This window comes from Palaemon carinicauda, chromosome 20 (assembly GCF_036898095.1).
Source record: "Palaemon carinicauda isolate YSFRI2023 chromosome 20, ASM3689809v2, whole genome shotgun sequence".
Taxonomy (NCBI): domain Eukaryota; kingdom Metazoa; phylum Arthropoda; class Malacostraca; order Decapoda; family Palaemonidae; genus Palaemon; species Palaemon carinicauda.
The window spans coordinates 115,204,316-115,216,815 of NC_090744.1; the positions used below are offsets into that span (position 1 = coordinate 115,204,316).

Sequence of the window (12,500 nt, forward strand, 5' to 3'; positions counted from 1 at the left end):
TAATTATCATTATGATCAAAAGGAAAATTAACAACCAAAGGGCTTGTTCTTAAATGAGAGCTGGATTAAGTTGAAGAAACTGCATAACCAGATGGGAAGAAACCACAGGGAACAGATGAAATGTAAATAAAGAGCAAAGAGTCACTAGAAACTTCAAGAATACTTGGTAGGATGACGTCTGTGAATCCCTGCACTACAACGTATTTTTTTAGTTACTCCTTAGATTAAGCTGGCTTTATGCCAGTACAGCATCTTGTTTCTAGAAGCTTTTGTAAGCAGACTCTGAGATTCGGTCTATGTCAGATCAAAGTCAAGTAATAAGAATACTGAAATGTCTCTAGACATAGCCAATCAGAGAAGGCTACCTCTTTGTTGTTGGTGAAAAGGGGTGAAGGAAGAGCGGGAAAGAGACGCATCTTAGTCAACATAACTTGCACGCATACCTTAAGCAATCACGACATATTTTTCTAAATCAGGTTTTCGTTCCAACAGGCAATTCATCTTGGACTCGGCCATCCTCTGCGAGTCTCGCGTCTGCATGAAACTCCTGACGAGGTTAGCGGCTGAGTCTCCAGAGTACTTTCCAGAAACCCGGGTCCTTAGTTGGCTGATGGGCGTTCACTTCCATACAAAATCTCATCCTGATACCGTACAATACCTGATGGTGAGTTTCCATTTGTTCTTGTCTAGTAACTGGCACTCAAGTGTCAACTACAAAAAATGCATACGATCAAATCCTGGCCCCATAATATGCAAATACCATGATTACACTTGAGAGAAGTTACTCCTTAAATATAAGTAATCTCTTTATGTTTCCTATATATATATACACACACACACACATATATATATATATATATATATATATATATATATATATATATATATATATATATATATATATGTATATATAATTCTCACTACATAAACCACATCTTCCTTCTTTTTCTAGGAACTAGCCCAGAACAACTTAGCTGTTGAGCACCAGACTGTGAAGGCTGCATCAAGCATCGTCCACCAGCTCTGCCAACGCAATCCTCTCACTTGCAGAGATAATGCTAAGTGAGTTCAGCAAGTTCATTTAATACATTTATACAAATCAATTGACTTAGAAAAGTTGTTAAATTTTCCTCAATTTTGTTTGCATAATCTGCATATTTTATTTCATTTACTTAACAGTGGTGTTTTGATTGCATGTAATTCTATGGTAGTTCTTTACTTCTGGATCTATTCTGGCTTTCCTAAATTACCATGGGATTATAGTTCCCTGAAAACTCAGTGCTGTAATCTCTAAAGAGATCAATTTCACGGTGTTATCAGACGAATCCCCTTCAAACCTTTTATATCATAATCCACTTAGAAGCAAATTTCATAGTCTGATAAAATAAGTTCTTTGCATTCTTTAACCATGGCGTCCTTAAAACAAATCATCTTTTCCTTCAGGCCTTTCCTGGAATACGTCACAGAGAAGATTGGCGATTCCTGTGGCTACGAAGGATCAGAAGAGGAACGTCAGAATGTGAAACATGTGCTGAGGGCGCTCTCCAACGCCGGCGTCCTGCTGGAAGGTCATGTCATCGAGAGATGTTACAAGGTACGTTTAATATCCAAAGGTGCTAGAACTTGATGTTTCCAGAGTTTAACATCTTAAAACGTCCCTAATATTGATTTTTTTTCAAGAAACTGGAAATTCTGGGTGGAAACCATAATACTAAAATGAATTAAAAAGTAATCTTGACCTTTGAACTCTTCAAGACAAAACCTTTGAGTGATGATCACATGAGCATAATACAATTAGGAAATAAATTTACAATAATGACAATAAAAATATTGCTTTTATCAAGAGTCAAGAAATCATACAAAAGCTATACTCTTTCTTTACAGAATAAGCTGATGAATCCACACATAAGGATGGTAGCCTTTGAAACCTACAGACGTGTGAACTGCCACCATCTTGATCTTGAGACACCTTGGCAGGTAAGGGAACATAAATATATAAGGATTATAACATCAAATTCATGAATACAAAAAATCAATAGAAATAAACACACTCGGTGCATAAGTTTTACTAGTGCAAATAAGAATGAAGAATATGGTACAACATGGAATTTGTATCCTTCCCGCTCTCTCACAATTCATCTTTCTTTCAGATCCTTGATGATGTCGACGATGATGTGGGCGTCCGTATTGCGGCCTATCTCTCCTTGGTAAGATGCGCCCCTGAGACACCCAATTTCTTTACTCGCGTTAAGAATTTGCTCCATAAAGAAGAGGTTAATCAAGGTAAGATTGTATTGGATACATTATTAAGACTTAAGTTATTTCTTATCCATCTTAGAAATTCGCTTTTATTCAAGTAAGCCATTGTTGATTTTCAAGCGCTGTTACTGCTAGAATAAAATTTCAAAAGAACTATTGCAAGTTTTATAATTCCATTGAATTTAATCAACATTTATGGGGCAATCAACGTAAAAATCAATATAAAATTGTGATTGCACTTCCTTAAAATTAAATATCCTCAGAAAAGGATGGAAAAATAATAAAGAGGTGATCCCGTGTAGAACTCTTGTGGCAGGTTTAGGGTTACCAGATATGTGAACAAGGGTTCTGTCATCTTTGCTTTCTTGCCGCTAGATTTAATACCAAGTAGCCAATATAGGCTGTACAATTTAAGTTGCTTGTCTTCTAACAGTCAAAGTTTGTGCCAAGTGGCCAATAGTAGCAGCACTAATTTGCTTGACTTTTACCACTATAAATATTGCTCCAAGTACAAAATATTGGCTGCACAATTGAAGTCACTTCTGTGCTTAACCTTGAATTTTGTGCGAAGTAGTAAAATCTGGCAGCACAAATGAGGTTGCTTGTGTTCTTACCACAAACCTTTGACTATGATGCCGATGCTGTCAGTACAATTGAAGTCTCCTTTGTTATCTTTACCATCTTTGTACTAAACAGTAAATATTGGCAACGCAATTGAAGTTGCTTGTGCTATCAACTCCAAAAGCCCATCTCTTCTTAACTGCACACAAAATCTGCTTTACTAAATTTGAAGATGACATTCCACCCAAGATTAAAATGGTTATTCTCTAGGCCTTGATTTCTTCAACAGTTGGAGCATACATCTGGACTCACGTGAACAACCTGGCTCTGAAACCCGGCGGCAGCTCACAAAGTCGGGAGCTTTCCCAACTGGCCAACCACCACACCCTGAGAGCCAAATTCAACACCAACGCTTTCCGAACTTCTAGGAATTATCGTTTGGCACAGTTCAGTAAAATGGTATGTATCTAATGTTCTGTTTTTCCTTTCTGTCTTAAACCCGATCATGTGACTGAACTGAAACGTTTCTAAAACTGACAATCTATTGAAAATAATAATCTAAACTTTACAGCTGTTCTGAAAGTTGTTGCTCTTTACGCTTGTCCTTGTCTGGAATCTGTTATAATTATTCTTGCCTTCATCACTGATAAAGTCCTCTCATTATTGTACTTATACTTCATTCAGTGCAACACAATGATTCATTAGTGATAGTATGTAATCAATAATCAAATAGAAATAAAGAATGTGGGGACATCTGATCTCATCTCATTACTAGCAACCTGAATTTCGATTTCCATTTAGTGAGATTAATCATATTTTCTTGGCACGACTTTCATTAATCCCCATTATTTTAGGTAGTATAAATCCCTTCATTTGTTTATTTTTACTTTTTCTAATGGTAAGACCAATTACTATGCATATGGAAGGATAAGTTCTCCATTTGCTAATGCACAAAAAATTTCATCATTTGGAAAGACACATCATCCTTCATTTAGTTGGATAAATCAATTCCATTTTGTTAAGCAAATCCACCTTCATCTGGATATAAATTACTTCATTTGGAATGATAAATTACTGTTCATTGGGCAAAATACATCACGTTCCACTTCATAGCATTAGTTATCTTTCATCTGAAAAGACATTGGGAGAATGCCTCTATATTTGGTAAGAATAATCACCTTTCCCTTGGTAGAGCCTAGCTTTTATCATCTGGTAAGATAAAGTATTCTTTATTTAGCAGGATAAATTATTCTTCCCTTGTTAAGATAATTGATTGATTGATTGAAAGTTTTCTGGCATCCTGACATCTAAGGTCATTGACGCCGATAGCATTTATTATATGTGAAAAATAAAAGAGAATTCAATTAAAACTATAAAAGTTAAGAAGTCATTATCATAGTTGAATAGTTTTCCGAAGACCTGCTTCTGAAATAAATCTAAAAATGCCGCTCGCATAGTAGGACACATCACGTCCAAGAATCTTGGCAAGGATGAACCTGCCATCCTCACCTCGAGCCTCAAACAGATATCTATTTCTTAAGTTATTATAATTAGGGCAGCTTGAGTTAGTAAAAGAATTAACTTTTTCATTTGGTAAAGACAAATCACCCACCATTGGATAGGATGAATAACCATTCAACTGGCAGTGGAAATTATTTTGCATCTGGTAAAATAAATCACCCATTGTTTAGTAGGACAAATAACCATTCCATTGGTAGTAGTATTCCTCTCCATATGGTTAGGCCAATCACTTTACCTAAGCTAAGATAAATCATTCTTCTCTTAGGAAGACACATTACTTTTCATCTGGTAATACAAATCCCTATACAGTTGATGAGATAATTTTTTCTCATATGTTAGAAAAGGTCACTCTTCATTAAACAGAATAAATGACTATTTTCATTCTGATTCCAGATGAATATCGGGGTAAGTTTAGACAGTGACCTCATTTTCACACCTCATTCCTACGTTCCTCGTAGAGAGAATCACAAAGTCCAGCTGGATTTCTTAGAAAATAGTATTGAGGCATTCGAAATTGGAGGAGAATTTGAAGGTATCGAAGGTGTAATAGAAAGCTTCCTCGGCAAAGAAGGCTACTTCGAGAGTGAAGAAATGCAGAAGATTCTGAACACCATCAGACCCAAGAGGGACATTCACGATGACAAGATCCAGAAACTCCAAGAGATGTACGACTCATCCAGGACTAGGAACGAGGTAGCCGAAGGACAGGAAGAAATGAAGCCAAGGACAGAATTTTACTTCAGGCTTTTCGGTAAAGAGATCTTTTACCAAGATCTTTTCAAGTACAATCCATGGACATTCCTCCAGCAGGTCATACAAGAGATTTCCACACCAAGGTCATTCCAGGTACGATTAGTAGTTGTGAATGTTTATATTATAATGAATAATACACATACTGTATATAAACAAACAAATACACACATATGATAAATGGCTTGGATGGTCAGTATAAGCATTCTATCTTACTAATGGGGATCCATAGTAGCTGGGAGACAAAAATGGAAAAGTGCTGGTCAAGTAATTTCTAAAGATTGTGTTTAGAACGGAAGGTAGCTAACCTACTAGCTGAACTTCCAATATGGATTAAGTTGTATGGTGAAAATTAGTGGGTGCATGTGTGTGTAAGAATTCTGCTTATTGATAATAAACATCCTGCCATGATTAATATAATTTGCAGAATAGTATAGTACATCCCTACCCTAGCACTGGAAAATGCTTAATATTCCTAATCTTCGCCACTGAATGATCATATATTTCTATTCATCAGAATTTTTTGGTTATTTCTTACTTACATTGGAATTACCTAAAAATATTCACACAGAAAAAAGCCTAAAACCTACAATAATTCCAAATTCAAATGCCAATTGATTGAAGGATGCAAAAAAACGTCTTAAATTACATCCTCTTGAAGGTAATTTATGGTTATTATAAATTTCTGTATTGAACAATGTACCCTGTTATGGAAATATTCTTTGACTTTCTTATCTCATAATGAGGTATTGCTAATATCTTTGTAATGACAATTCACAATTGAGACTCATAAATGTATGTGATGAATTGGCCAGATATTGTATGTTTGGGGTAGGGTGGAGGAATTCATATAATTATTCTACCAGACTGGAAAAAAATCAAGTAAGTGTTGTACCAACATTACCGTTCACTAAAAAGCTTTTCTAATGTTAGGTTACCATGTACTCTGAAAAATGATATTTCCATTCCAGATTCTCCAACAAGAATTAGTGAGCCCAACACTTCTCGGATTCCCTCTCAGACTTCGCCTTAATGCTACCGGAAGCGTTAACTATGAGCATACGGGAGAATTCTCTATGTCCTCCATGACTGAATTTCACCTAGAAGGGCAGGTAACAGCCTCCACTGTCTTTGCCTTAGACGAAACACTAATGGTTGAAGGTTACGGTTCTAACAGTGGCGTCAGGAGACGTTCAACACATGTCACCAGCACAGAATTTGGAGGGAAAGTTGATATGCAAAACGGAAAGTTGGTTGATATCCAGTTCAACATACCAAAGCAAGAGCTGGCACGTGCGAGCTCATCAGTGAAGGTGGCACTATACGAGAACTACAGACAGGACTGGAACGAAGCAGATTATGAGGGCCCCACTGAGAAATTTGAGTATTGCTCTCCAGACAACACAAGAAGAATCACAGGTCTCGAGTTCTGCGGTTCATCTGAACAAGCAATCTTACAAACGGATTCAGAGAAGTCTGTTCCAGGTGATATCTACAGTGCTGAATACACCTTGACCAAGGCTGACACCTTCGACTTCTACCAATTCCAGTTCAAGAATGATAAAAAGGGCTATGCTCTCACTTTTGACACCCCTGGGTCCTCCGTTGACAGGAAGGTCGGTTTCATGGTAAACATGAGACCAGGCAAAGCAAAGGGAACCTTAACAATTCCAGGAAAGTCCTTCGATATGGAGGGCAACTACGAAAACACAGAGACTCTGAAGAAATTTGCCCTCCAGTACAAGGAAGACTCTGTTTCTCAAGGGAATTTTGAGTTTACCTTGCCAATAGCAGTCGACGGTACAAGTTTCGAGGTCTCACCAAAGATTATGTTGAATGTGAACAGTTTCTTTGATCTAGACGTACAGGGAACACTCAAGAAGGCCCCTGGCCAGTTCCTCCTTGAGGGTCATTCGAAATGCAGTCTGATGGAAAATCCTCTGGATTTCAAAGGTTAGTTGAAGGATTCTCACAAATATGTTTTGAATGATGATAATATATACATATCTGTATATAATTATATATATATATATATATATATAGAGAGAGAGAGAGAGAGAGAGAGAGAGAGAGAGAGAGAGAGAGAGAGAGAGAGAGAGAGAGAGAGATGCAACATAAAAAATTGCAGTACATTTATTTGTAAGATTGTTTATCCATTAATAATGATAATAATAATAATAATAATAATAATAATAAAATTATTATTATTACTATTATTATTATTATTATTATTATTATTATTATTATTATTATTATTATTATTATTATTATTAGCAATGTTAAATAAGAAACTGAAATTAAATTACCATGACCTTCACCAGCCTCGTGGGAAGCCACCGACGACCAGCACAAGATCGAGGGAAACGTAATGCTCGGAGACGTTTTCGGCTCCACGTCGGGGACTCTGTTTTTGAACGGCGAAAAGACGCTCGTCCAGATCGACTCCGAGTACGGAATGAACCGCGACCAGCCGAACACCCTCGCCTTCACCTTCGACAAGACGCTGGTCGTGGAAGCAGCTGGTGTCAGACATACTGGTTACCTTTCGGTTGAGGTAAGAAAAGAGGATCTCTTGTTGATATTGATCACCTTAACGAACCTAACTTAACCTGGCTAGTACAGTGGTAACGTGTTTGCCTAGCATTCACATGGCAGCAGATGGATCCCCGCCTGGACTGTGAGTTTAAGCTGTTTACTGGGGAGGCCACTGCTACGATTGGGCGCCACCATGGGTGGGGAGGGGGGCGGCCTTGCCTGGCTGACGTTCTGGTGAGCATCTATTCTGATGCAAATGGAACTGAAACCAGACACCTTTAACAAATTCATAATTGAGGTTTTCACAACCCTTAGGGTTTCAATGGGCTGAGCGGGAAAAATTAAAATCATAAGTACCGGTACCCTTTTTAATGTGAAGAGAAGAATGTTTTCAGAAGACAATGAAGCACTAAAAAAATAGCACTGAGCTTGAGACCCTTAGTATTGTGAACGCCTCAATTGCATCGTTGGTTCTACGTTAATCCGTTTGGTTTTACAACTTTTACACTAGAAATCCTATCTAGGCCTCTCAGAAATTTTGCCATTTACCTGTCCCTTCACTGCCACACAGCTTTTATACTAGAAATCCTGTCTAGAGCTCTCAGAAGTTTTGCAATTTACCTGTCCCTTCACTGCCACGTAATTTTTACACTAGAAATCCTATCTAGAGGTCTCAGAGGTTTTGCAATTTACCTGTCCCTTCACTGCCACGCAATTTTTACACTAGAAATCCTATGTAGAGGTCTCAGAGGTTTTGCAATTTACCTGTCCCTTCACTGCCACGTAATTTTTACACTAGAAATCCTATCTAGAGGTCTCAGAGGTTTTGCAATTTACCTGTCCCTTCACTGCCACGTAATTTTTACACTAGAAATCCTATGTAGGGCTCTCAGAGGTATTGCAATTTACCTGTCCCTTCACTGCCACGTAATTTTTACACTAGAAATCTAGGTCTCTCAGAGATTTACCAATTTACCTGTCCGTTTGATGCCACAAACTGATAGTAAATTAAAAGTTCTATGTAAAGTTTCCTGACTCAGACTACATGAAAAAATAAATCTCTTTTTCTAATGCATTCAATTCCTACTTTTTTTCCTTTTTTTTGCAGTCAAGCGCAGGCAACACGAACGTTGAGATGGAATATGATTACGGATTTGACCACGCCATCATGGACACAAACGTGACAGTCTTGGGCACTGCGGTAATTATGAAAATATTCTATTGGATAATACTCTTATAATCAATACCTTTCCTTGGCGTACATACGCACATTATGTGGTTATTACTGTGTTCATTTAGCAGTTTATTTTGGAAGAAATGTTGCATTCATGTATGTATGTATATATATATATATATATATATATATATATACATATATATATATATATATACATATATATATATATATATATATACGTACATATATGTATACTGTATATATATATGTATATATATACACATACATACATATATATATATATATATATATATATATATATATATATACATATACATATATATATATATATAAATATATATACATATATATATATGTATGTATATATATGTATATATGTGTATATATATAAATATATATATATATATATATATATATATATATATATATATATACATACATATATATATATATATACATATATATACAGTATGTGTGTACGTACTAATACTTTATATAAGTCTGGATTTATATGTAATGAGTAAATAAACAGATAAGCTTCTCTGATTGATAATATATAATTTCGAACGAAAACTTAAAATTTTACGACCATTTATGGTTGTTAAATATTTAAACGTGAAATAATGCACGATGCAATGGAGTGGGGGGAATTTCATATTTATTCTTATTTTCTCATCTCCAGGTGACATCAAAAGTCGTCGTCAAGCACGAAGTCAATGAAAAGGAGAGAGACTTTGAAGTGACGTTAAGTCTTGCCAGCCCACAGCTTGATATGAACTATCTTGGCCAGGCGATTTACAAGGTCTTGTGTGTTTATTTTTAATAGATTTCTGTATTTCTTTGTGTCAACTAATACGTTTCTTAAATAACTTTTTGTTTTCTCTTCATTGTTTTGTTCTTTACGATCATTCTATCTTTTATATATTGTAAATCATACCTTCACTCGATCAATTCTAATCCTGAAATTATTGGAAACATCTACACTGTTAAAAAAAAACCGTAATTTTAGTCGGAAATTCTCCGTAAAAATATACTTTTCTCAGCCATATTTCAGTAAAAAAACAGGCAACCGTAATTTTACCTTACTTTGTTATTATCTTTTACGGGTTGGTGACCGTAATATCACTCCTTTAAATCATTATATCCGTTTTTTAAACGGTAAAAATCCTGAAATAAATGTTGCAAAACATATACCGTTTTTTAAATGCAAATTTTTAACAGTGTACCGTTACCTCCTGTAGCCAGGCAATGAATGAAAACTGTTCACCAATTAGTCGACTGTTAGCTATCTAGTGTATATTCACCATACAGTTGACCAAAAACACCAAAATTAAGGAGTAGTGAGAAATAGCACAGGAGTGAAACGGAAGTCCCATTAGGGACCGGGTGGAAAGCCTCTGGCAATCCTAGGTTAGGAACCGCGAAATAGGAAACTGCAAAATACGCCTCCCGCGAAATAGGAAACTGACACCTCGTCTTCATTATGTTGTCAGAAACAGCGAAAACAATCAAATGTCGGTGATTATTTCAGATGTCTGACAAAGCCTTCTTGGGGGAAGTCGAGGTCGCCCTGGGTCCCAATCTGGACATCAAGTTCGCGACCAGTTACCTGTACGAGATTAACCCTCTGCACCTGCAGGGCGGTTTCCACTTCCACCTGAACGACTTCGTGGTGCAGTTCGTCCATGAGATCGACTTCAGCCAGCCTGGCATGATGCTCATCACCGTAAGTATAAGCGACGTGTTTTCATAAGCGCTTGTAATAGAAGCATGACCAAATCGATGGGATACGTGGCTCAAGCAACACGTCACTGAAGATGGTCCAAGCGTTTGAAATGAATTAGTGGGGTCCCTGGTTCGAGTTACTTGGTCCCTTTTTCATTTCATACACGCTGGTTTTGGGGCAAGCAACTGTGGTGGCTTATGTTTACCCTGCTCAGATGCTATCTCAAGCAGTCAGAGAGTAACTAAAGATACTTAAGTTTATTCTTTTACGCCATAGTTGGTCATACATTTGTAACTACTTGATCATTCTAAGTAAAACGATGCAATTGATTTTTATTGCAAATGGTGGTGGGTTACTTTGCAACGAATTTGAAGCCTTCTCTATTGCAAAAACTCATTACCGTTTCTTTTTAAGAAAATAATCTCAAAACCAAAACAGTCGATCTATAGAGAAACAAACCTCCAGGTTTCTTCGCGAGAGTAAATCACAAGAGAAAACATAAAGCCATAACTATCTTTCCTATATAATAAAGAGCAAGGGTCTGGCTATATATATATATATATATATATATATATATATATATATATATATATATATATATATACACACACACATTTCCTCTCACGCTCAGCGGCATTGTCAAGTGTATGACTACTCAGCCTCTCCCCAGCCCTCGGGCAGGAGGAGAGGTCATACGCTGGTCATAGGGGTTACCCCATGAGATACACTCGGGAAAAAATAACTACCGTGTTGTAGTTAGGAGAGGGATGGAGGGAGTGAGAAAAGTTGAATCTGTGTATGCATATCTAAATATTTAGCCATCACTTTTGACAGGTCGCATACACTAGTATAAGATATTCTCAAGCCATTTCCTCCCTTTCAAGTCGAGTGACGTCATTGGCCCGGCCGCCGGAATACTCCAAGTGGAGGCCTTCTATGACAAGATGGCTCCCTTCAACGCCTCCTTCGACATCCACGCTGGATACGGCAACAACCAATTCGGTCTGAAGGCCTCAACATCCTCCAATGACGAATGGAGCCGGTTTGAAGGAGACACAGAGGTAAGCTGTTGTTTGGGGAAGTCCTTGCTTTCTCTACTGATTGTTGTCCTTACTCTTTACCCCCTGTTTACTTGGTTCTCTCTCTTATTAGCTTTGTTTCTTCATCATCATCCCATTCCCAGCATTTACTTGGTTCTCTCTCTTATTAGCTTTGTTTCTTCATCATCATCATCTTTTCATTCCCCGTGTTTACTTGGTTCTCTCTCTTGTCTACTTTGTCTCTTCATCATCATCCCATTCCCAGTGTTTACTTGGTTCTCTCTCTTATCAGCTTTGTTTCTTCATCATCATCCCATTCCCAGTGTTTACTTGGTTCTCTCTCTTATTAGCTTTGTTTCTTCATCATCATCCCATTCCCAGTGTTTACTTGGTTCTCTCTCTTATTAGCTTTGTTTCTTCATCATCATCATCTTCTCATTCCCTTTGTTTACTTGGTTCTCTCTCTTATTAGCTTTGTTTCTTCTTCATCATCATCTTTTCATTCCCCGTGTTTAATTGGTTCTCACTCTTGTTTGCATGGTCTCTTCATCATCATCTCATTCCCTTTGTTTACTTGATTCTCTCTCTCTTGTTGGGCTGTTCTCTTCACCATCATCTTCTCATTCCCTTTGTTTAATTGGTTCTCTCTCTTGTTGGCCTGCTCTCTTCATCATCATCTTCTCATTCCCTTTGTTTAATTAGTTCTCTCTCTTGTCTGCATGGTCTCTTCATCATCATCATCTCATTCCCTTTGTTTAATTAGTTCTCTCTCTCTTGTTGGCCTGTTCTCTTCATCATCATCTTCTCATTCCCCGTGTTTACTTGATTCTCTCTCTCTTGTTGGCCTGTTCTCTTCTTCATCATCATCTCATTCCCCATGTTTACTTGGTTCTCTCTCTTGTCTGATTGA

General features: G+C 37.1%; 2 protein-coding genes across 3 annotated transcripts in view; one reads left to right on the forward strand and one right to left on the reverse strand.

Annotated features, from left to right (window-relative positions):
- LOC137614396 (uncharacterized) overlaps positions 1-12,500 on the reverse strand; it is a 175,460-nt gene that overhangs the window by 129,773 nt on the left and 33,187 nt on the right. The gene's annotated exons all lie outside the window — the stretch shown is intronic.
- The window catches only part of LOC137660090 (uncharacterized), a 77,261-nt gene that overhangs the window by 23,574 nt on the left and 41,187 nt on the right, over positions 1-12,500 (forward strand). The window contains exons 11-23 of the mRNA XM_068394809.1: positions 493-664; positions 953-1,062; positions 1,444-1,594; positions 1,885-1,977; positions 2,151-2,283; positions 3,110-3,279; positions 4,735-5,187; positions 6,063-7,044; positions 7,413-7,645; positions 8,735-8,827; positions 9,507-9,626; positions 10,356-10,550; positions 11,435-11,611. Of these exons, the coding sequence (XP_068250910.1) occupies positions 493-664; positions 953-1,062; positions 1,444-1,594; positions 1,885-1,977; positions 2,151-2,283; positions 3,110-3,279; positions 4,735-5,187; positions 6,063-7,044; positions 7,413-7,645; positions 8,735-8,827; positions 9,507-9,626; positions 10,356-10,550; positions 11,435-11,611 (3,082 nt within the window). The remainder of the gene's footprint in view (positions 1-492; positions 665-952; positions 1,063-1,443; positions 1,595-1,884; positions 1,978-2,150; positions 2,284-3,109; positions 3,280-4,734; positions 5,188-6,062; positions 7,045-7,412; positions 7,646-8,734; positions 8,828-9,506; positions 9,627-10,355; positions 10,551-11,434; positions 11,612-12,500) is intronic.